Source organism: Mandrillus leucophaeus, unplaced genomic scaffold, assembly GCF_000951045.1.
Source record: "Mandrillus leucophaeus isolate KB7577 unplaced genomic scaffold, Mleu.le_1.0 Scaffold91, whole genome shotgun sequence".
Classification (NCBI taxonomy): Eukaryota; Metazoa; Chordata; class Mammalia; order Primates; family Cercopithecidae; genus Mandrillus; species Mandrillus leucophaeus.
Window position 1 is genome coordinate 1,063,047 of NW_012109919.1, and position 23,909 is coordinate 1,086,955.

General features: G+C 48.2%; 1 protein-coding gene across 1 annotated transcript in view; it reads right to left on the minus strand.

Moving 5' to 3' along the window:
- Positions 1-431: 431 nt before the first annotated feature.
- IGF1R (insulin-like growth factor 1 receptor) overlaps positions 432-23,909 on the minus strand; it is a 270,338-nt gene continuing 246,860 nt past the window's right edge. Inside the window, exons 15-20 of the mRNA XM_011969828.1 lie at positions 23,538-23,767; positions 23,164-23,274; positions 18,990-19,149; positions 15,286-15,415; positions 9,327-9,461; positions 432-1,099 (exon numbers count right to left, since the gene is read on the minus strand). Coding sequence (XP_011825218.1) covers positions 718-1,099; positions 9,327-9,461; positions 15,286-15,415; positions 18,990-19,149; positions 23,164-23,274; positions 23,538-23,767 — 1,148 coding nt within the window. The 3' untranslated portion in view covers positions 432-717. The remainder of the gene's footprint in view (positions 1,100-9,326; positions 9,462-15,285; positions 15,416-18,989; positions 19,150-23,163; positions 23,275-23,537; positions 23,768-23,909) is intronic.

Genomic DNA, 23,909 nt, shown 5'->3' on the forward strand with positions numbered 1-23,909 from the left:
TGGAGCAACCAGATGCCACGCTCACCCATGCCTCCGGACACAAGGAATCAGCGCAGGGACGGTGAGGGAGAAAGTTCAGGATTTTGGCAAAATTAGGCAGCGTTAAAATGGTAACAGCCTTGGATGAACGATGGCCCTTTGTAAATTTCATGTCCCTAGAAAGGTGAAAGATAAAGGTAAAAATTTCCATCTCCACGTGTTTTTTTGTAGTGACCTACGGTGTCGGGCGGGTGTGTACAGGGGTTGGATGGGGCCACAGGAACAGCCACTTCCTCAAACTGATAAAAAAAAGGGCTTCCCAGCTGGACTTACGGCAATTATTTTTCCATTATGAAGCAGAGAGAAAGAGAAAAGTGAGAGTGAGAGAGAGAGAGAGAAAGGGAGGGAGAGAGAGAGAGGATGAGGAAGGACAGGGACAGAGTAAGGAGACTGGTTCTCAAGTGCTCTGTTGCTATTAAGTGTTGTCATTAAGGTTCTTAAAGGCCCATGTCAGTTAAGGGTTTGGGTAGGGAATAAAAAGCTGCTTGCATATTGAAAAAAGGAACATCCCAAATGTGTTTACTGCAGAGAAGCTGTCTCCCGCGGGCAGCAATGGCAGTTCTGAAGATCCACTGAGGTACAGGAGGCTTGTGAATAGATTGTTAAAACTTTCTCTCTCCCCCCACCCCGCTGAGCGTGCACACACGTTACTGTTTGCACAGATTCAGGATCCAAGGATCAGCAGGTCGAAGACTGGGGCAGCGGCAAGGCCCGCTCGTTCTTGCGGCCACCGTTCATGTGTGCGTAAGGCTGTCTCTCATCGAAGCTGGCACGGAGCACCAGCACTCCAGGGCCGGGGCCGTTCTCGGCCTTGTGTCCTGAGTGTCTGTCGGGCAGTGGCAGGGAGGACGAGGAGGCCGAGGGGTCCAGGGGGACGCTCTCCATGTTCTCTGGCTCCAGGTCCAGCTCCTCCGGCTCGGGCAGCTTGTTCTCCTCACTGTAGTAGAAGGAGACCTCCCGGAAGCCAGGCTCCATCTCGTCTTTGATGCTGCTGATGATCTCCAGGAAGGAAGGCCTCATCTTGGGGTTGTACTGCCAGCACATGCGCATCAATTCAAACCTGCAGCCAAGACACATGGGAGGGGGGTCCAAACTGGGAGGGCGTATGTGGCCAAGAGGCTTCATGGGCCGCCTGCAGTGGTTTCCCACCTATAAGTGTATGGTGGGAGCACTGAATACAACCCTACTGTCCCTCTCCGTCCCTGGCTTTCTGCCTGGATGGCCCAAGTGGCCTTCAGAGTCTCCTGTTTTACCTTGTATGGTTCCATTCACTTCACCCAGCACTACCACAGTACAAAACCCAAACTCTCCTTTCCCAAGAAGCACTAATCTAGGTCCACACTGTCCATCGTTACAGGTATTATTTATGGTGTCAGTGCTAAGAAATAAAAATAAGCAGTTTCCTATCTGAGACATCTCATGCAGCCACTGCTGAAACATCCTTTCCAGAATTAGAAAGCAGGAAACCCCCGGTTTCTAAGAAGGCTGATGAGTGACCGCAGCTTCCCCAACGCTCTCTCTCCAGGTCCCACCTGTTATTTCTAAGCTTCCTCCTGGTGCAGGGCTACCCCTGGCAGAGGACCAAAGGAAGAAGGCACCATGAGGCCAGGCTTGCAACACGAAGAAATACACACTCCGAGTCTGCTGCTGTCTCCATCTAGCACCTGCTTGCTCCAGCCCTGCACAGGCAAGCCCCAGCCGATGAGCCAGGCTATTCTGGACCAAACAAGAGGCCCAGTGTAGACCCGAAGCCAGATTCCAATGAGCCAGCAAGGAGAGCCCTGGGCACGAGTCCACTCCACAAGCAAGGACAGGCAGAACAGGATGACGCTTGTGCTGTGTCTTGGTCGCATTGGCTGGGCTCCGACAGCACCTGGGCTGCAAATATCTGTGAGGCCCTCAGAGTCGCATGGGACAAAGGAAGTCTTGCCAGCTGTGGCCAGGGCCCCCCACGAAAACAGTCAGCCACACGCGGACAAGGAAAGCCGGCTGCCCTGACCCAGGAAAGGCCCGGGCTTTGACAAGCTTCCAGAACGCAGAAAGACCCAGGTAAACAGACTTTTGGGGCAAAAAGGTACAGCTGGCTACCGTCCAGGGCTGGCCATAGTTCTGAGGAGTGACCGCCAACAGCCCTCTTACGTGAGTGTGAAACCAAAGTGCCTTCCTTTCCACCTCTGTTCTCACCAGGAAGCTCTCCTCTTTGTTTTAAAATTCTTCCTAAAAGAGATGCTTTTCCATAAAAGTGGCCACATAGAACTCTCCACATCTAGGAAACTCAAAGCACCCAATGGCATCTAGCCTCCTGTCAGGCCGGCTGCTTAACTACGGACCACCTGCCCATCTCTGGCTTTCAGGGAAAATTCCAAGGGGAGGCCCCTGATGTAAGATAAGCCACTCGGCCTGGAAGCTGGCCTGCCAAGAGAAGGGCTCTAATGGCCACCTGGCAGCTTCCTTCAGATGGAGACGGTGCAACCTTGAGGGAGGGTGGGCCTAGGTGTGAGGGAGAGCCATCCAGAATCCACTAGAATTCAGCGTTCTGGAGCCTGGGGGCCCGCATCTCCACAGGGTCTAACCCGGGGCTACCCACCTCTGCACATCAGCTGCACTGGCATGGGCCATGCTCCCTCATTTCCATGTGGGCTGCAGCTGCTTTCCAGTTACAACTACCAGCTGAGGACATTAGGACAGAGACCGTGGCCTGCAAGTCTAAAAATGCTTATTTACCATGTGGCCCTTTACAGAAGGAAGGTTGCGGGTTCCTGTTCTGGGGGTAAAGGAATTAGACAAAATATGAAGCACCCCACAGTATGCTTCTTAGATATGGAGAGTTCCATGTGGCCACTTTTCCGGAAAAGCATCTCTTTAGCCACAATTTTAAGTCTACCCCACAGTAGAATGCCGTGTGTACACTAGGTGCCAGGCAGTGAGGCAGTTATGTGTGTGAACTGATGAAGTCCTCACGAGTTTGTGAAGCAGGTGCTGACTATAATATACACCCATGTTACAGACGGGGGAACAGAAGCACTCAGACATTAAATAATTTGTCCAAGGTTACGAAAGTCATGAGGGTGGAGCTGGGATGGAGTTCTCTGTGCAACAGGATGACTACACTTTGATTGCCAACGACCCCGGAAAAAGGAATTTTCTCTTAATCTAAGTAAGAGTAACCCTGGGCCCACCAGGAGACCCTCCCTCGCCTAACTGTCCAAGGGACAGTCACAGATGTCACAGGGATGTGCTTTGCAGTGATAAAAACTGGCAGCTTGATGACAAATAAGCCTGCCTTTCCATACTCCCCATCACTGCCTAAGAAAAACGATCGGGGTTAAAAAGAATTAAAATAGGCCATAATGACATGAAATGCATCTTCATATGGCTGGGATGTGAACTCCTCTCCGGCTGCCTTGCCCCTGGGCAGAAGTGTACCCGGGCCAAGAGCATGAGATGTGCTTGGCTTTGTGCCCTGTGGCCGGGGACTGAGGAGGTGCCACTGGAGGGGCAGCGAGGCAGTGACATCAGCACAAACAAGCCATGTGATGCCTCTTTTAAACCATTCCAGAGTAACAACCCTTCCAGGGCTGCCCAAAAAAGGAAGTCTTTTTTGCTCTGTGGGATTCAAGACCTTGTTTACTATTTCCACACATATAAAAAATCTCCATTAGACTCTAGAAGGATGTGTGAGCTGATAAAACTCATCTTTTAAAAAGCACCTTTTTTTTTCCCCCATGGGTCAGCTCTGGCAAGTCTGGAGCCATCCTTGTCGAATGCTCTCCCCTTTGGGGGACACATACCCGGCCCTTCTGGAACAGGGACAAGACTCAAATGGAATTCCTGCCCTGCTGGGAAGCAGCCTCCTGGGGGCCAGCTGTGCGCCCTGGAGGCTGGGTGATGGTCAGCAGGATGAGCACACGGAGGTGCCTCTGTATTCCCATTCCACTCTTGGCCCTGATGTCCTGAACTGGACAGGCTGTGACCTGTGTGGGATGTCAGCAGGCCATGAGGCACCCGCACATTCCCGCATGCTGCCGACGCTCACCGGATTCCCAGAGGACCTGCAGGGCTGAATGTGTCTCTCTCCCGGCAGTCCTCAACAGTGAGGGTTGTCTTAGGAACCATGCCTCAGCCAGGAGGACATGGGGCCTGTGTGCCTCCGTGAGCTCACTGGGAATAACTGAGCAGGAGCGCCCTTCCTGCCTGTTTGGATCCCACTCAAGCACTCGATTCCCGCAGAACCAAACCGGGATTCCAGCAATGGGAAAAACTACAAAAAACCATCAGATTTCACTAAGTTTGTTTCAGACTCATCTGTTAGTTGATAATGCTCCAGGCTAAAAGTTCAGATTCCCTCCTGAATCCTGCAGACCGAAGACATCTCTGGCAAGAGTCCGGACACGTGGAGCTGTGGAAGTGTTACCAGCAGAACAAATGGCTTCCTAGCCCAACTTTTCCACGGCTGCGTTCACACCTCTGTCCCGGCCCTTATCCCGGAGCATCAGAGCTGGGACCTTTTACGTCACTACGTTTCATGAAAGCCAGGGCCACTCCTGGCTCATCTGTGTGACCTCAGCGTCAGCATGCACCCAGAGGGGCTTAACAACATCTGTGGCATAAATACTGAGATCTGGGCTGAAATAAGGCTGAGGATGGGCTTTGTCATCAATCTAAAGTACAGACCCAACAGGGAACCACAACCCAAATCTGATGCCGTGGTACTTGCTGAGTCAATTCACACTGAGTCATGGCGTTGAGACTCAGACCTCAACACCCCGTTGCTTGGGGACCATGGAGTCCTTCCTCTAAAGCCAGAACACTCGGTGACACTGAGGGGTGAGAATCTGGCTACTTCCTGATGGTGAGCTCCAGTTCACCTGCAGCCACTGAGCTCCTTCAGCCCCCCAATGTCACCAGGTAGTGCCTGTTCAGATCTCAGAACCACACAACTCACACAATTTCTCAACTGGGACCTGGCAGAGGTTTCAGGGCAACTCGCAAGGGCTCACGGACTCTCCTCTCTGGGATAAACAGAGGCCATTCTTTCATGTCTTGTAACAACAGAACTCCCATCCCAGAACCCTCCTTTCTCACGTAAGCTCATCAGTAAACTCAGAATGACAACATGGACACTCCCTATGAAACCAAATTGCCTCCTTTCATTCTACTTTTTTCTTGGAAGGGAGAAAAATTCTCGATGGCAAAGCAGAAATGCCTCCTGAAGTAAACACTTAATGTCAGAGTAACCGCTTTGAGTAAATTTCCTTGTCACTCTATGCTGGGAACAGGAAGTGCCCTGCGTTTCCCATGGCAGGTAGGCTGCATCCCAGGCAGCTTACATTAATATTAAGACCCCAGTTACCTGGAGGTGGACCAAGTAAGAATCCCACAAGTCTCTTGTAGATAAACGTTTACCCGAGTCAAAGAGAAAGCACAAAAACAACACACTCTCCCTCACCCACCCCAAACCACAGAAGCAAAACTCACACCTGCTTTCATGGGCTGTTTCTAAGCTTGCTAAAATACCACCAGTTCTAATATTAGCCTAGATTCTGGCACTGTACCTTTATGCAAATTCAGTGGTCGTCAGCCCTCATACTCCATGGCTTATATTCAGACTCGAAAGCATGATTTTTCTTATAATGGCTGACAAGAAAACAGTGGCTGTACTACTCAAAGTGTGGAGCGGATGGTCACCTGTGAGGGGCACTGGGGGGGTGTGTGTGTGTGTGTGTGTGTGTTGGTGGGGAGCAGGGGAGTAGCCGTGGTCCTCTCCCTCGTGTCCTGGAGCTCACATCCCCATGTGATTGACTCCCACATGGTGTAACCTGAAGGAGAAGGTGGGAGCTTCAGAGTGTGACTTCTGAGGTCTGGTCAGAAAGGACGTTGTGCCTTCTGCTCAGGTCCTGGATCTTTTACTCTAGGACACAGCAGGCAAACTATGTACCTGTGGGTAAAATCTGGCCTGTTGCCTAGTTTTCCAAGGTCTATGGCCTAAGAATGGTTTTCATGTAAATGGCTAAAAGAAATTCAAAATAAGAATATTTTGTGACAACACAAGAGATTATGTGGAATTCAAATTTCAGTATGCAAAAATAAAATTGTATTGGAACACAGCCACACTAGCTTATATGACACCTCCAGCTGTGTTTGTTCCACAATGGCAGAGTCAAGTAGTCACAGTCAAGGTCGTATGGGCCCATACAGTCAAAAATATTTTTTAGCTGGCCTTTTAGAGAAAGAGTGTGCCGAACTCTGCTCTAAGAGAAGCCAGCTATACATCCTGAGACACTCGGGCAGTGCTATGGAGAGGCCCATGTAGAACAGGGTGGTTCATGCAGGGCATACTACCTATGCAGCAACACCTTGCAAGTGGGTCTGCCTGCCCCAGGCAAGCTGTCAGATGACTGCAGCCCCAGTGGACAGCTGGGCTGCAACCGTGAGAAGGGCTCCAAGCCAGAGCCAGCCGGCTATGCCGCTCCTGCATTCCTCACCTTCAGAAACCTCTGAGTGATAATACATGTTTACTGTTGCTCTCAACTAGTAGGTTTTGGGTAGTTCGTTATACTGCGATAAAAAACTAACACAGAGAGAAGAAGAATTTCTATACTGGGTAAGAAAAGGTACTAAGTGGTCTTTCGAGTCTCTTCCAAGTTTGGATTGTGGAGTTCTGAAGAGGCCATGCTAGCAAGTTTGCTTGATGAGGGCTCCAGGAAACCCAGTGCTTCTGCATCTGTAGGTGCCACCCTCAGAGAAGAGGAGCCTGCCATCACTGGCACAGGCCCAGGGCACCAGCCAACTTTCCGGTTCTGGCCCTGCCTCGATAGGACAATGGGGACCCCGACATGTGCTAGCTGTGCGAGGGTGATGCCTTCACTCTGGCTTTCCCTGGCATTCTTCCTGCAGCCACCTTTCTGAATTCCACACACAGTGTCCATTGCCTGGGATACACTTTAGCTGAACCTATGTTCAGAAGCAGCAGCTAATTGAGCATGACGCCCAGCCAACATACTCCCAAAGCACAGGGGTGTGTGTCTAGTCTTCCCCACCCCATGCCCTCCAGAGGCAGGCCATTTACAGGAGCTTAGGGATTCAGTATTTGTAGCAACACTCAAAGTGCTATGAAACAAAAATAGCACCTTGATTGTTTGATAAGGACAATGATTTCTGAGACTATGGAATTCTAAGATGCCCCCCAAGATTGCTGCCCCTGGTGTAAATATCCCATATAATCCCCTCACTTGAGTATGGGTGGGACTTGTCAACATGAGAGGATACTTCACTCCTCTAATTAGGCTTCTAATCAGTTGACTGAATCACTTAAAGGGGAGAGATTATCTCGGGTAGATCTGACCTCATCAGGTAAAAAACCAGTAGAAGCAGTAGAGAGCGATCCTCTTATCAGTCTTGAAAAAATAGACTGCTGTTATGAGCAGGCCTACGGAGGGTGTATATGGCAAGGACTGTGAGTGGCCTTGGCCTCCAGAAGTTGAAAGCAGTACCCAGGTGACAGGTGCCAAGAATATGGGGACCTCAGTCCTGCAACTGCAGAACGAGGTGCCTTAAGATGGCCCTGAGCCTCAGGTGAGACCGCAGCCCCACTGACATCTTGATTTCTGCCTCCTGCTACTCTGAGCTGAGAACAAGAACACCTGCATCTGGATTCCTGGCCCACATTGTACGGGACCAAATGAGCAAAGCTTTTGTGGCTGCTGGAGCCCGCATTCCCTCCTGTTCACCTGACACACGTCTGGTTTGTATTTATCATCCCGCCACTGTGGACCCAGCCTGAGTCTGTGCTGGCTCCAGGTGGGTGGATGGGTGAGAGGTAGGAGCTGGGTGCCTTCATGCAGACATAACAGCCCAGTAATTCCTCAGGATCCTTTCCAAAGTGAAGCCAGGCCTGTCCTGAAAAGCATTTCTGGAAATCTCCTGAATTGGTCTTGAGACACTAGTGGGAGCCTACCTTTATGTTCACCTATGGAGATCCAGAACAATCTCTGAAGCCTGCCTTAAAGTGCATGTCAAAAGCAAAGTCATTGTTCCCAACCTGTACCTGTTGTGCACCTGACGACTGAACCAGAACACCTTCACCCCCTCCTCAAACTCGTTCCAGGAAAGACAAAGAGGCCTCCCTGCTCCAGCAGCTCTGACCTCCACTGAGCCACCAACAGCACCATCCATGGACACAGAGTAAGTCCTCCACCAAAAGTGGGGCTTCTCCAGGGAGTGCTGAGTAGTGAGGCCTCACCATCACTGGGAGGCATCACAAACTCTCTCTTGTCATCTGACAAAACTTAGGACTAAAAGCTGCAAAGTGTTTTTTCAAAATAAGTGGGGTTGCCAGGTGTGATGGCTCATGCCTATAATCCCAGCACTTTGGAAGGCTGAGGCAGGCAGATCATCTGAGGTCAGGAGTTCAAGACCAGCCTGGCCAATATGGTGAAACCCCATCTCCACTAAAATTAGCTGGGCGTGGTGGTGGGTGCCTGTAATCCTAGCTATTTGAGAGGTTGAGGCAGGAGAATTGCTTGAACTCGGGAGGCAGAGGTTGCAGTGAGCCAAGATCAGGCCAATGCACTCCAGCCTGGGAGACAGAGCGAGACTCCAGCTCAAAAAAAAAAAAAAAAAAAAAAAGTGCAATGAGAAGACAAATTCACCAGCGCTTCGCAGGGATGTCAGTTCACACACACTCCAGGTCCACACTGGTCAGTGGATGAAGCTCTGGAGAGCATGTTACTTGGATGGTTTATGACTTTTGTGAACACTTAACAGAGAAGACATGTGGGGCAGGGTTCAGAAGACACTAAGCTGACCCTACATGGCGCATGCTGGAGTCCTGACCATGCAGCTCTGTGTACACTCACTGCAGCAGTTCTCTCAGGCCTGCCAGAGGTGGGGCGGGGGGCTCTTGAATTTGACTTCAGAGTAGTAAAAGTGTTGTGTTGTTGCCTTCTTTAAAAAGAAACAAAACCTCACATGGAGAGGATGAATAAGGATGGATTACTCTGGCCAAACATTTCAGAGACATTTGGCCTGAGAAACTATAGTGCGAACTGCAAGTCAGAACGAAAGCGTTAAGGAATATAGGGTAGAATTAAGGTGCCCATGGAAAGGCACAGGTCTACCAACCAAACTCAGCTCCTTCCATGAGGACGAACCTTTCCTCAGCCGCGCCTGGCCAGAGAGGCGAAGGACCAGAGAGAATGGCTTTAATCTAATCCCTGTGACCAAGGAAAACCGGCATTTGAGAAGAGAAATCAGAGGAGCACTGAGGGGGCCCAGTAAGTACGTACAGCATGTCGGGGCAGTTGTCTGGCTTGTCCAGAAGGCCGCCCTCCATGACGAAGCGAAGGACTTGCTCGTTGGACAAGCCCTGGTAGGGCTGCTCGGCCAGTGTGGCGATCTCCCAGAGGACAACCCCAAAGGACCTGCAGGGAGAAAAAAACTGTGAGGAGCTTGGAAAGGGATGGACTGAACCATGCTGCCCCTTACTTTCCAGCACTCTTACATCCTGAGCAGAGAAACTGTCCTTACTATGGTGACAGTGATTGTCAGACAGCGAGCCAGGCCCTGGGCTAAGTGTAGGACATCATCCTCCCTTTGTTGCTGCTAATGTTCCCCATAGACTAAATTCAGCCCTGGTGGTAGAGCTAATGAAGGTGATGGTGAGGGCACTTTCAGCATCCCTTGCATGGTCAGGAAGCCCCTGATCTGTGCTTTGAACGCAGAGTATACTGGGTTCGTCATCTACCTAGTCCCAGCCATTTACCTGGCAAGGCAGTACCTCCCAAACTGGCTTTAACCCAAAATGAATGACATTGTTGTCCAAGCCCCAGCATGGACATTGACTTGGTAGCCTCGAATGAGGCCTGGGACAGTCAAGCTTTACCAAGCTCCTCAAGTGATTTTTATAATCAGACAATTTTGGAAACCTCTACCCAAGTGGTTCTCACTGCTGGCTGCACAGGAGAATCTCCTCGGGAGGTTTTCAACAGAGGCCTGGACACCCAATAGAAACTCTGATTTGATTGGTCTCGGGTGAGGGCCTGGGTCCTGGAATGTTTAAAAGATCTATAGGGATCTTGAGGTCCAGTTGGGCCAAGGGAGAAGAGAATTCCTGCTGCTCCCCCACCTCCAACAAAGCTGCGGAGCTGCTGGCCTGGAGGGCCTGTGTCATAGGTGGGGGGACCAGGGTGGGCTGCACTGGCTGGTAGGGGGTATCATGGAGAAAGAATCCTTAAGCAGAGAAGCTGGCTGAGGAATAACTTTGTAGTGAGCAATTCTGCCATGCATGCAGCTTTGTCAGTTTAGAAGATCAAACTGGCCAGGCGCAGTGGCTCAAGCCTGTAATCCCAGCACTTTGGGAGGCCGAGACGGGCGGATCACGAGGTCAGGAGATCGAGACCATCCTGGCTAACACGGTGAAACCCCGTCTCTACTAAAAAATACAAAAAAACTAGCCGGGCGAGGTGGCAGGCGCCTGTAGTCCCAGCTGCTCGGGAGGCTGAGGCAGGAGAATGGCGTGAACCCGGGAGGCGGAGCTTGCAGTGAGCTGAGATCCGGCCACTGCACTCCAGCCTGGGTGACAGAGCAAGACTCCGTCTCAAAAAAAAAAAAAAAAAAAGAAGATCAAACTACTGGAAAACAAATTAAAACAGATAGTACACGTACACAAATTTCAGACAGAATGTTAAAAAAGACAATGCTGGAATCTGCAAAACAAATGTGCCCTCCCAGGGCAAATCTCCATAATTCACAAATTCTCCCTGGCCTGTGTGCCTTTCCACGTGGTTCCCTTTGGCGGAGTAAAGTAGGCTACTCATCAGCAAGTAGGGGCAGGGATTCTAGCTGGACCTGTCCTGGGCTACAGGTGCTGGTCAACCCTCATGGAAGAACCTGGGGCAGGAGATTTTCCACCAAGAGTTCTTGGGACCTTGACCTTGTGCCCAAGTCCACAGGGCCCCTGACTGTATGAGAATGTTTTATTCACTGCTTCAGCTACTTTCGGTGAATCAAAAATTTTTGTACAAATTGATACTAAAAGTAGATGCTAGACAGAAATAGAATCTTAGCAATCAGAGGACAGACCAACCCAAGGTCCTTTTTAACTGCAAGTGATCAACAAATGCTGTCATCTTCAGGTTGTACAAGAGACCCAGAGGCCACAGCGCAGCTTAGAGAGGCCTGGGCCCAGGGGAGAAGGGGCTCTCCCTCAGCTTTTGCAGGAAGCTCTGCCTTCTGCAACCAGCCCAGCCATACGGGCAGCATGCCTCAGATGCCAGTGGCAAGTAGGACCCACACATCTGAAATGCAGCTTGGCACAAGAAATGACTAGCTCTCCAACAACAAAAAATTAAAAATAAAATAAAAAAGAAGAAATGACTAGCTCTCTGCTTTTGCTGACTGCAGGCTGGTCTGGGAAATGGCCTGAGGATGTGGCTCCCTCCCAGGCCCACTTCTCCTCTTGCCCCACGTGCCTTTCCTGGCTGTGTCACTGGCTTGCAGGCAGCCAATTCTCACGGCATGGCTCCCACCTTGGCCTTCACAGCCCAACTGCTCCATTCCAAGTTCCCGGTTACTGGGCTACCCACAAACTCAGTGCGTCTCACACTGAACTCTGATTCGTGCCCTGTTCTTCCCCGGCTTCCCTGCAGCTGATGCCTATTCCACCTGAGCAGTCTGCCTGCTGTCACCCATGCCCTTGGCATCCTCGGAGTCCCACTGCGACCTGTCCACTCAGGCTCACATCTGTCCAAGGTCTGGCACCCTCCTTCTGTCCCCCAGAGCTCCCTCAGTGTGCAGGATCCTCCTTGCCTTGCCCACCACACCCCTCTCTTCTTTGGTTACAGTGTCTTGCTCAACGCAGCCGTATATTCCGGCTAACAAGAACTTCTTCAAGCACAGCTCTAATCACCCTCTGGTTCAGAAACCTTAACAGGGCTTAAAGAATTAGTCCAGAATCCCTAACACAACAGCTGAGGCCTGGCTTGATCTCTCTGCAGCCTAAGTCCCCCAAGGAAACCCCACCAACCCCATCTGCAGCAGGCGCTCCCTACTGCCATGCCTGCCCAGTATTCTCACTGCCAGGAACCCCCCACCCTGCCCTGCCCCGCTTCCTAGTGCTCCTTTTGTGACAATCCATACTTAGGGTGCCTACACAACTTCATCTCTTCTGTGAAGGCTTCTGCAACCCCAAACTGTCAGAATTGCTTCCTCTTCTCCACAAGACTTTATCCTTCAAGGACCAGGACGACGACGACATCATCATCATCATCATCATCATCATCATCATCATCATCATCATCCTCCTCCTCCTCCCTGCATGTTCCACACCCCCTAGAGCCTTATCATCACACACAGGCAACAATACAGGAGGTAGCAGACCCAGCTCTCCACAAATGCTTGTCAAGTTGAACTGCAAAGCCTATCTCCTGAGCAACTCTTGTCTGAGGTCAGCATCACCTGTCACCGAGGGCCACCAAGTGCTGGAGTCTGTCGTCCTTCACAGCTTAATGTGACAACTGCAAGGTGTGGAGACTGAACCATCTCTACCCAATACCAGTTGCCACAGCAGCCATTTAAACCTCTATTCAGGTACCACAGACTTCTCTAGACAGACCTTACCTTACAGATGGAGCAACCGAAGGCCAGAGAAGCTGAGGTTTAACACAGCCACACAGCCAGTCAGAAGCACTGAGAAATATGCAACACTTCTGTGGTTTTCAAAGCCGGTATTTTCCTATGTGGTGTTGGCTATTCATGACTTCATATAAAATCAAGTCTTCCATTTCATGGACAGGTTTAATCTTCAAACATTAGATGTCTCTGTGTAAAGCCCTTTTTAATTAGGAATCTTGAGGTTGTCTCCCCAGGGAGCAGACCTGCAGCTGTAAGTCCCCCCACAATGCCCGTGCTGGATGGAGGCAGCATTCAGTAACTATACTTCCCCACACTAGGAGGCGATGGTAGCAATGGCCCACTCACCAGCAAATTAAAACCTACAAAGAAATCCACATTCCCCACAGATGGTAATTCGCCATGAAAGAAGCAAATAACCTTGGCTATTTGTGACTATTTGGAAAGCTTCTTAATAAAAAATAAAGATTATGTGTTGGGTGATCCAGATGCTCAGGAAGAAGACGCAGCTCTAGGCTGTGGGGTGCAGTTCCCCAGTCCTTTGCCTGGTTTGCTCCATGCCTAGAGGGCACCCTTGTCATTTCAGAGGGACAGGTGCTACAGGGAGCTGCGGGGAGAGCAGCTACAGCGCCCAAGGGCCTGGGAATGAAGTCTTGGAAGACAGCAGGAAACCTGGAGGTTTTCTGCCCAGAACAGACACACCTCCTTAGATGATTCCTAGACCTATCTTATCAAGAACAGAGCAAGGTATGCAATTGTGCTACAGAGAGAAGGTCCAATGGGTGTCACACAGAGGCTGACGCAGCAGAACACGAGGGACTTGCCTAGAACAAGGACGTCTAAAGCATGAGGCTGGCCTACCTCTGTGAGGAAGTGAACATGGAGTCCCTAGAAACCTCTTAGCAGAAGCTCAACCACCAGCTGTCAAAGATGCTGTGGGTGCATTGGGGACTGCGCCTGACTGCAGGGATACATCCCAAATCCTAAAATTCTGGGGTCTCTTCCACAAAGTCAAATAAATTTGTGTTTCTTTCTAGATTTTTAACTATTTAGGAATCATTGCTTTGTGCTGTTGAATGCAATCTAAAATCATTTCCATTCTTTTGAGAGGGACAGATTTAGTTCAGAGTCTGGACAGCTGAGAAACCTACTCCAACGCCCTAGCCTTCCTGACCTGTGCTATTCTCAAAGCCTGTGTTAAAAACCAAACAAAACCTGAAGCACAGTCAATGCCTGAACATTTCATGGAATGAATACCAAACGCCTATTCATGTTTATACGTATCTTTTCGTATTGGTTCATAGTAGTTATGTAGTCAAATGGACAGAAACTGGCATTGAACACGCCCCATGTCCCTTTGTTGCTGCTTGTAGCAATAACTGCTAGTCAGAATTTGGGTAAAATTTGCCTGAGAGATATTAACAACACTTTATTGTTCTATCCTGCTTCTGTTCTCCCTGGCTGTATAGTTTTCTATTTTATTATACTACAAAGCTGACCTCCAAGCTTTTGGAGGCACAAAGCCTAGAATAAACAGATGCATGCACGTACCCAGGCTTGCCCTCTCCTCACCATCCCAATCTCTAAAAACCATGCAGAGCACTTTGCTTTGACAGTAAAGAGATAACCATCTTGGACAAGCTGATTGCAAAACAGATCTCATACTTGAGCTCAAGAAGCAATTATGCTTTGCCAGGTCATATTCAAATGCTATTTCCAATTTGCACCTGTCTTCAAAATAAGATCCAAGGCCCTTGAACTGTGAAAGGTTTACGAGGTTAAAAAAAAAATATGTCAGTCACTATTGAAATAGTTCCTCTATGCGGTCATCCAGACTGTTGGAGTAAACAACTACCATTTCTGTAACACAACAGCAACGGGATCCCCCCAGAGGAAAGCCAAGACACTAGCTGACATTCTAGAAGGTGCCTGTGCCAGGGCCTCAGCCTGCCAATAACCTCATTTGTATTTCAGAACCTGACCGCCTCTCTGCAACGTTGCCAAGGAACCACAATAAACAATACTACCTAGAGGCCTCTGATCCCTCGGCCGATGAGCTTCTGCTAGAAGACACTGTTTACAATTAAGGGAGACATTTTGCTTCCCATAACCATCCCTGGGTCAGCAACGGTGGATGCCCACTGAAAGACAGACAGCAGATGGGACCAGCAGGAAAACACAATCAGGACTCATAAGCTTTGGGTCTAAATAAAGCACTGTCTGCAATCTGAGGGTTAGATTAGGTGAGGCAGACATACAGACAGTATCTGTTTATTAAAGAGGAAAAGAGAAAGAAGGCAGGCAGGGGAGAAACAAAAAGAGATGATGGCTTCTGGCACATCCCAGCTCCTGGAAACATAATTGGTGTCCACTGAAGATGGAAAGAAATGCTGGTCCCACAAATTCTTTAAAATCCCACAAATGCCCTTCTGCCCTTAGCTAGCCCACTGACAACAGGAACACCTCAATGATGAAGAAGCGTGGCTCACACAACACTGAGCTAAAGCTGGAAATGGGTAACAATGAACAGAGAAAGGTAAAGCCCTGGAGACTGAGCTGGTGGGAAGTGAGGAGGCTGGGGGGTCCAGGCTGGCACTGCAGTAAAGGCTGTCATACCAGACGTCCGAGTAAGTGGTGAAGACTCCATCCTTGAGGGACTCGGGAGACATCCAGCGCACGGGCAACAGCCCTTTCCCTCCTTTCCGGTAATAGTCTGTCTCATAGATATCTCGCGTCATCCCAAAATCTGTAAGGGGAAGAGAGGGTGCAGAGTCACACGCTGGAGCAGGCACCACTACTGTCGCAGCAGAGGACCCTACACTCATTTTGTGTGGAGAGACATAAGGCAAGACACAGACACGTCCCACTTTAAGGCAGCCAAATATTAGGGTTTGCAATTTTATAAGGTGGAGACAGTAAGGGATGATTAATCACATGACAAGCAAATACCAAGCAATCTCCACTTTTAACATATTTATAATCTGATTCCCTTAAGAAGTTAATTCCTTTATTGCATTTAAATGGGAGGCAGGCTGAGTGCAGTGACTCAACACCTGTAATCCCAGTACTTTGGGAGGCCACGGCAGGAAGACTGCTTGCGCCCAGGAATTCAAGATCAGCCTGGGCAACATAGCAAGACCCTGTCTGTATAAAAAAATAAAAAATTAGCCACTTGTGAGTGATGGTGTGCACCTGTGTTCCAGCTACTTGGAAGGCTAAGGTGGAAGAATCACTTGAGCCCTGGAGGTCGAGGCTGCAGTGAGCCATGATCACAACACTGCACTCCAGCTTGGGTGACAGAGACCCTGTCTTGAAAATAAAAATTAAGAAAAACGGAGGCAGTGTAAAAATTAGAGTCCCACGATTTAAGAAAATATGTAGTACTGCAGAGACCAATGGTCATTTACACACAGTTTTAAAACCTGACCAAATAAACAGGAGAGTACAGATGCTTATTTACTTGGTAGCACTGCCCCATCATTGGAGAAAAGTAAATAATTTCACTGCTTAATAAGGGGGAAAATATTCAGAGTAACAATTCATGATGACAAAAGTACCCAGTAAGATGCCGAAGAGATGCTATTTACGAGGCCCCTGAAGCTATTACTCAATGTTTTTCAACATAATACTCCCACTCATTTTTGAAAATTTCTTCCATTTTCCATTTCTCCAGAAGATGCCACATAATGATGTTTGATGGCAGGCTCGCTTTATAATGCTAAATTATTGCTGCTTTGTCAGGTTTTGATTTTGCACTCAATCATACAACCTTTTCTTAACTGGACTCTGCCATTTCTCCTTCCCAGAAGAAAGGGCTTCTCTACTTTAAAATGCTCATGTATGTCTCTAACTCATGCCACAAAGAGGTAAGGCTACAAAAGCAAACACAAAGAGAACAAAGTTCCTTGGACTTGAACCAACATAATTTACTTGCGCTATGCTAAGAGCCCTCAAACTGCCTTTGGTAAAATTACTTGTCATATTTGTCATCCATGAGATGCTGGGCATTGGGAAAACATCTTGAACCCTTGTGAAGAATAAAAATGAAGTGCGAAAGTGTTATCTGTGAATTAATCCAGTCACATGCAAATAGGGGATTTGCCTTTACTTGCACAAAGTGGAAAAGGAATCCTACTAAAAAACACAAATGATCTTCCTCAGCATACATGAAAAGCTTAAAATTCTAGAAAGAAAAACCATGATCACACACAAAAAAACACTATAAATATGCCACATGGTTCAACAGCAAACATGATCCCTGCTGATTTGGATTTAAAATGGCAATTGGCACAAAAAACACCTCTCGCAGTGTGATGCACAGTGGGGAGAAACCGAGTTCCTCCCATGTGCCAGGAGGGTGGGAAGACGACACAGACAGGAACTGCCATCTGGAGAGGCCCTGCCCCGTGCCAGGCACATGCTGCTGCTTTCCTGTACCAAGTCCTCACAATCCCATGGGGTCTGTTACATTATCACCCTACTTCCGAGGTGAAGAAATTGAGGCTCCCGGGTTAAGGCACCTGGCCCAAGTCTCTCATCAATTAGTGACAGAACTGGCCCACCTCAGGCCCACCTGGTTCCCCAGTCCCTGTGTTCTCCCCTGTGCTGGGGAGCTGGCTGACATTTCCATGGGGACAATCTGAGTTCTACAGAGAGGGAAGGGGAAGGAGAAGGGGAAGAAGTGAGCTGGGTGCACGAAGGAAGCCCAGCCAGGGACACAGGCAACTCTTCCCCGGGAGCCCTGAGGCAGGACGGCCTCTCGGGACTCCTTTGCCTCTCTAAGGGCTGCCCAGCTTCACAGGGCACCAAACGTGAGGACACCACAACGTGCCAAACCTAGGTACGCACTCGTGGATCCTGAACAAGGAACTCTGATGACGGAGGGATGTGGGCTCTGGGACATGGCTCCGTTTCAATACCTCTAGCTCCTACAGAGGAAAAAGAGACACTCACTCCTACTTTAGAAACCATTCTCAGCCAGGCACGGTGGTTCACGCCTGTAATCACAGCACTTTGAGAGGCCGAGGCAGGTGGATCACCTGAGGTCAGGAGTTCAAGACCAGCCTGGCTAACATGATGAAACCCTGTTTTTACTAAAAATACAAAAAACTAGCTGGGTGTGGTGGCATGCGCCTGTAATCCCAGCTCCTCAGGAGGCTGAGGCAGGAGAATCGCTTGAACCTGGGAGGTGGAGGTTGTGGTGAGCCAAGATTGCGCCACTGCACTCCAGCTTGGGCAACAAGAGCAAAACTCCGTCTCAAAAAAAGAAACCATTCTCTAAAGGATTCTCATTGTTCACTAAAGGGGCTAAAACATTTCATTTAAAAATCACTACTAAAAGAAAAAAATATGTTACTAAAGGAAGGCGAACACTTCCAGAAAAGGCAGCTCAAGAACTAGACACAGAGGTCCATTTGAAACAGCTTCGTTTGGGTGTTAAATCTCCCCTGCAATTTCTCAGGATAAATATTTGGTATTTTTCTAAACTATCATCATATCATAGTGGGAAGATGAGAATCCTGGTAAAAGTAGTGGTTTCCTGAGCAGCCCTGATGTTATGTGTGTTTTATTAGGCAGATTAAAAGATCAAAGTAAAAACACAAACCTAAAGGCTGAAGTGGGTTTTAACCATTGCTCAGAAATTCAATTCAACCCCTTTTCTGGTGTGACAGTGGGTGATGGCAACAAGGGGGTCTAACCAGTAGGCTGGTCAGCTAAGAGCAGGACAGTAAGTGTTGTGAGAGAGTGGTCGAGAGCTTGGAGGCTGTCTGGCCCCGGCTGTGAAACCCAGTGAGCAGTGATCGTCCCTCACCTAAGGCACTGCCATGCCAGCTCCTGCCACTTCTCCTGCTCCATGCAGAGGCTTCAACATTAGGGCAGCTCACCTCTTAGAAAACAATGTGGACCCCTAGAAGGGGAGCAATGCTCCTTATAAGCTAGGAAAATTTGAGGGATGAATGCAAAGTTGGACAATGAGTTTTATTCCCAAGCCGAAATCTCCTGAAGACATTGTCTTGATTATTTCTGTAACCAATGCTAAGATGTGTTCTACCAAGAAATGCCTCAAATATCTGGAGAGGCAGCCTCAGGGACCACGCCCAGTAGCTGAACCACCATGTCCATGAGCGATCAGCACTGGGACTGACCACACCAGGTTTGTGACCATCAATTGGAGACAATCACATCATTCCCAAGAAAGAGTCCGTGCACTCAAGGGACACACTTTAGAAAACCTCTCCAGGGGCAGACTGATGCCAACAAGGTCCTCAAAACACCTGTGAGTTTAGTTCTTGCTCAGATCTGGAAAGCTAAGGACACACCTCCAATTTTGACTGTGAAATCCTCGGCTACCATGCAATTCCGGGCAGCAAGGTCTCTGTGGACGAACTTGTTGGCGTTGAGGTATGCCATGCCGTCTGCAATCTCTCCAGCCATCTGAATCATCTTGCTTAGGCTTGGAGGTGCTAGGACTGGATTATTCTGTTGGAGATTAAAAAAAATTCACATGAGAATTTTGGATTTTTTTTCTATGCCAATTTCCTTTCGAGGTTTGCAAATCATCTTTGTCCAATCTGGGCACCGTGGGTTGTTTATGCTAAGAAACCAGGACTTGCTCGGAAGGAACAAACCATCATGGAGAGCATGGCACCTGTTTGCTCCCGCAAGGTTATCTGCGCTTGCTCCCTGACCACATCACAGAGCTGCCGAGGGAAACACCAGTTTGCTCTCTCTAGGACCAGCGTTTTCTATTGTGGGTAGGGCAAAAAATTTTTTAAAGTGAAACAAGCAATATTTGGTAGTAAGGATTCTCAGTTACTCAAATTACTATTCGTTTATATGTTCCTTTTATTTCCATCACCAAAGTACAGGTAAGAGGAAGGAGAGCACGTTACAAAGGCTGTGTGGAAGTAAGCAAATGTGTTTCCAAATGGATATGGTATATTTTGTTTCCCATAAAAGCATCATTATAACTTATTTAATCCTTTTCTTTCCCTTTAACCTTCTTCTAAAATACAAAAATACCAGGATTACTCTTTTCACCTTACAATGTGGCATTATTATTTTCTGTGGGCATTATGGAAGACAAGTCCTTGACAACTGAAGTCCAGCTGCAGCTTATCTTGGAGGAGACCAGGAATAAGTAACATGGATAAGCATCTCCTATTTGCAGAGGACAGCAACATGCTGGCTTTGGAATTAAAAAGAATTACCCCTAAATAATACATCCATTTAGAAAAAAGCTTTATATAAAACATATGCCCAAGTTTCTCCATCCTAAAACAATCACTAGTCCCTAATTTTCATGCTACCTTTTACTCTCGCATATCCAAGTGCAATAGACTTTACCTTGGTTTTCTTGACCGCAAAGCATCTCACACAACACTGCAAAGCCACAGGGCTCTGATAGGTCTCAAACCTGTAGGCTGGCCACCGGATGAGCATGCCCAGGCTCTTCCACATGGGGTATCACGATGGTTTCACTGATTAGAAGATGACCTGGGGCCATGCACAGAAAGTACCCAGTGGTGCCTGGCACATAGTCAATGCTCAGTAGACGCTGGCTGTTGCCCTACGAGGTGCTAGTTTCTACTGAAAGCTAGTATTTGGAATCAGTATAACAACTCCTCAGTACTTCTGGGTTGGTTCTCTACACTCAGAGACACAAACCTTTGAATTTTGAACAGGCTGTCAAAGCTGTCTCTTGGTGACTTAAAATACTTATCACGTGGTTATCTGGGAAAGTGACATTAAGTTAGTGGGGGTAAGTCCAAATCACTACTTTTTAGGGCTTTAGATATGTGTGGTGCACTAGGAAATATGCATGTGAAATGTAAAGTTTATGCTCACAATACTTGAATATTACAATATGACGTATATGTGTTATGAAGTGGTCATTTATAATCGCTGTGAACAACAGAATCAATAAAAGCACTCAACTTTAAGCACAGAGAAAGAGAGAGGGCTGAAATTTTGTCAGTTTATGGTGTTGCACTGCCATTCTTTCATTCGTCTTAGCAGAAATCTTTAATTTGGTGAGAGCTATTTAAGGCAAGTATACACATACACGTACGCTTAGTGAGATAAGTGAGTGAATCTTGGTCGGGGGAGCAGACTGAATATAATGAAACTGCAGGGTAAGCACACACATTTTAATACTTGACATGAGCTAGAAAAAAAAATTTAAATCTGACCAATCTAAAGGTGAATTTTAGTTCTGAAAGGGACTTCAGTAATCTTGTCCCACCCTCTTATTTTATATTGAGGACACTGAGGCCCAGGAACCTGCAGTGGCTGGCTGAGGACCACAGGCAGCCAGCCACAGAGCCACGACCGAGGCCACATGTTCTGAATTTTTATTCTGTGCCTGAAACTGGGGAGGAAGGGAGTAAGTTTCGGACTTTTCAGAGGTGCCTCAAACGATGCTGGCAAGAAATACTCTGCCAAATCTCTAGTCACCTGTTTCATCAAGCTTTTCTCCTTCATGCTGTTTTGTGTATTAAAGTGAACCAAGGGCCAGGCACAGCGACTCACACCTGTAATCCCAGCACTTTGGGAGGCTGAGGTGGGTGAATCACCTGAGGTCAGGAGTTCAAGACCAGCCTGGCCAACATGGTGAAACCCTGTCTCTACTAAAAATACAAAAATTAGCTGGGCATGGTGGTGCACACCTGTAAACCCAGCTACTTGGGAGACTGAGGCAGGAGAATCGCTTGAACCCGGGTGGTGGAGGTTGCAGTGAGCTGAGATCACGCCACTGCACCCCAGCCTGGGCAACAGAGCAAAACTCCATCAAGAAAGAAAGACAGAAAGACAGAATGAAAGAAAGAAAAGAAAAGAAAGGAAAGAAAGAAAGAAAGAAAGAAAGAAAGAAAGAAAGAAAGAAAGAAAGAAAGAAAGAAAGAAAGAAAGAACAAAAGAAAGAAAGAAAGAAAGAAAGAGAGAGAGAAAGACAGACAGACAAAGAAAGAGAGCGAGAGAGACAGAGAGAAAGAGAGAGACAGACAGAAAGTGAGTGAGTGAACCAGGAAGAGGCACTAACACCCAGGGGTGCTGGGGACCAATGCTTGGTGGAACAGAGGGTGGGAGTTTTGTAAACCACCCTGCTTGGAGCCCCAGTCCACACTTGGCCCCAAATACAATGTGCTGTAAATAAATGAAGTCATACATGAACAGGTGTTTGGAACTAAAATTAAGAAACTGTCACTTGGAAGATGATTAAGTTGCCGATTCAAAGAACATTTAAAGAAAAAAAAAAAAAAAAAAAAAAGCCCAAATGAAGAACAGCAAAAGAACTTCCAAAGGGGCCGAGAAGGGGAAGTTACTGCTTCTAAGGAATAAAAGCAGACACATTGCTTCCCCGTAAGTAGCAAAGTAAGGGTCAAAAGAAGACTTCGACCCACGGAGGCAGCCAAATGAAAACACAGTTGTTGCTGGCTTTATTTCTCAGCATTTATCTCCCAGCTTATCTGTAGAATTAATTACTCAAAAGTCATGCCTGCATACGTTAAAAAGCTGGCCTGTGGGTTAATACTACAGAGGGGGGAGATACCACGGTGACTAACGAAAAATTGCATAGGACTTCAGCAGGTTTAGAATTTGAAGCTCATAACCCAAAGTGAAATTTTTAGGAAACTGAGCAGAAATCCTGCCACTGAGGTGGGATCATTCATTCAAAAGTGCAAGCAAGACATTGACCCTGGATCAATCCTGAAACGTGGACGTAAAGTCTGAGGAAACCAGATTCCCACTGGCAAAGACAAGGACCACCAACAATGCCGAGGAAGGGGGCTGTGTGTGGGGAGTGGGTTTATGAATGGGTGAACATCTTGTGCACAGAGCTGGGTGGGAAATCACCCAGCAACCTCTCAGATGCAAGGGCAAGAATCCAGGCAGCTTAACCTTGAACTGTAACACACATTTATTGACAGAGTGCCTGCCACAAATGCGGCCCCGAGCCACGCGTTTGGACTGACATTAAAAGCTAAACACTTTTAAACTAAATGGGGTGGGGGGGGGGGACACACTCCCACAACAACACAACACAACACAACACAACACAACACAACACAACACAACACAACGAGAGAGAATGCATGCAAGGACATGAGTCAAGCGCGTCGAGAAGTTAGCAGAGGAGATGGTTACTGGAGTGGGGCAGGAAAACTTCGGGGAAAGAGTGGCACTGGCCTGGCTTGGCAGGTGAACACTGATGTGGGGAAGGGACTAGGGGCAGAGGGAATGCAGGAACAAAGGCACAGAGGGGCTTAGCAGAGGGGATCCAAGGAACAGGAAGTTCCCCTCACAAAGATCAGAGTCTGACTCTAGTTGGGGAAATCCTTTGCACAAATGACCTATAACCGAGCATGCAGTAAGAAACACTGGACGCTGGAAGAGTAAACTGATTTAAAGACATAGCATTTCCTTGCAGAGAGGTTCTAAGGGAAAGACAGCTAGACAAGGCAACATGTAATACTGGTGGAAATGAAAACTGACCTCCATTTCTGGCCTCAGAGACCGGAGGTAACTTTTGAGATCGCCCCGCGTCATCAGTTCCATGATGACCAGCGTTGGCTGGCCCTGGGACACCACACCCAGCAACCGCACCTGGGAGGAATCAAAAAGAGAAAGACTCAGAGGGTCAGGGTGGCCCTTGCTGGTGCCTGTGTTGTCTGGAACTGTCTCTGTGGTGCTGTGGCCTGGTCTGAGCATAGAGGTCGGAAAGTAACAGTGAGGTAATGGGGTAACTATCCAAAAGGCAAAGGCAAGACACCAAACCCACGGGTATATGTAGCCAAGAACACACTGAGGGGCTTGTGTGATACCCTCTTCCTGTGCAGCATTTTGGCTTTTCAGGAACTTTCTCTTACCACATGATGACAATTGAACTCCTTCATCACAGAAGCCTCGTTGAGAAACTCGATCCTTTCACGCATGCTCGCGGCCTCGTTCACTGTTTTAATGGCCACTCTGGTTTCAGGTTCGTCTTTCACCACACCCTTGGCAACTCCTTCATAGACCATCCCAAACGACCCCTGCCCAAGTTCCCGGCTCATGGTGATCTTCTCCCGAGCCACCTCCCACTCATCAGGAACGTACACTGGAGAAGAAACCGTAATTAAAGCAGGTACAGAAACAAGGCCTTAGACAGAATGTGCTTTGGGGGAACTCTAAGCCAAAGAATGTAAAATGCTGCTTCCTTAAACCCACAAAGGAGAATACCAGGAAGCGACGGCATGGCT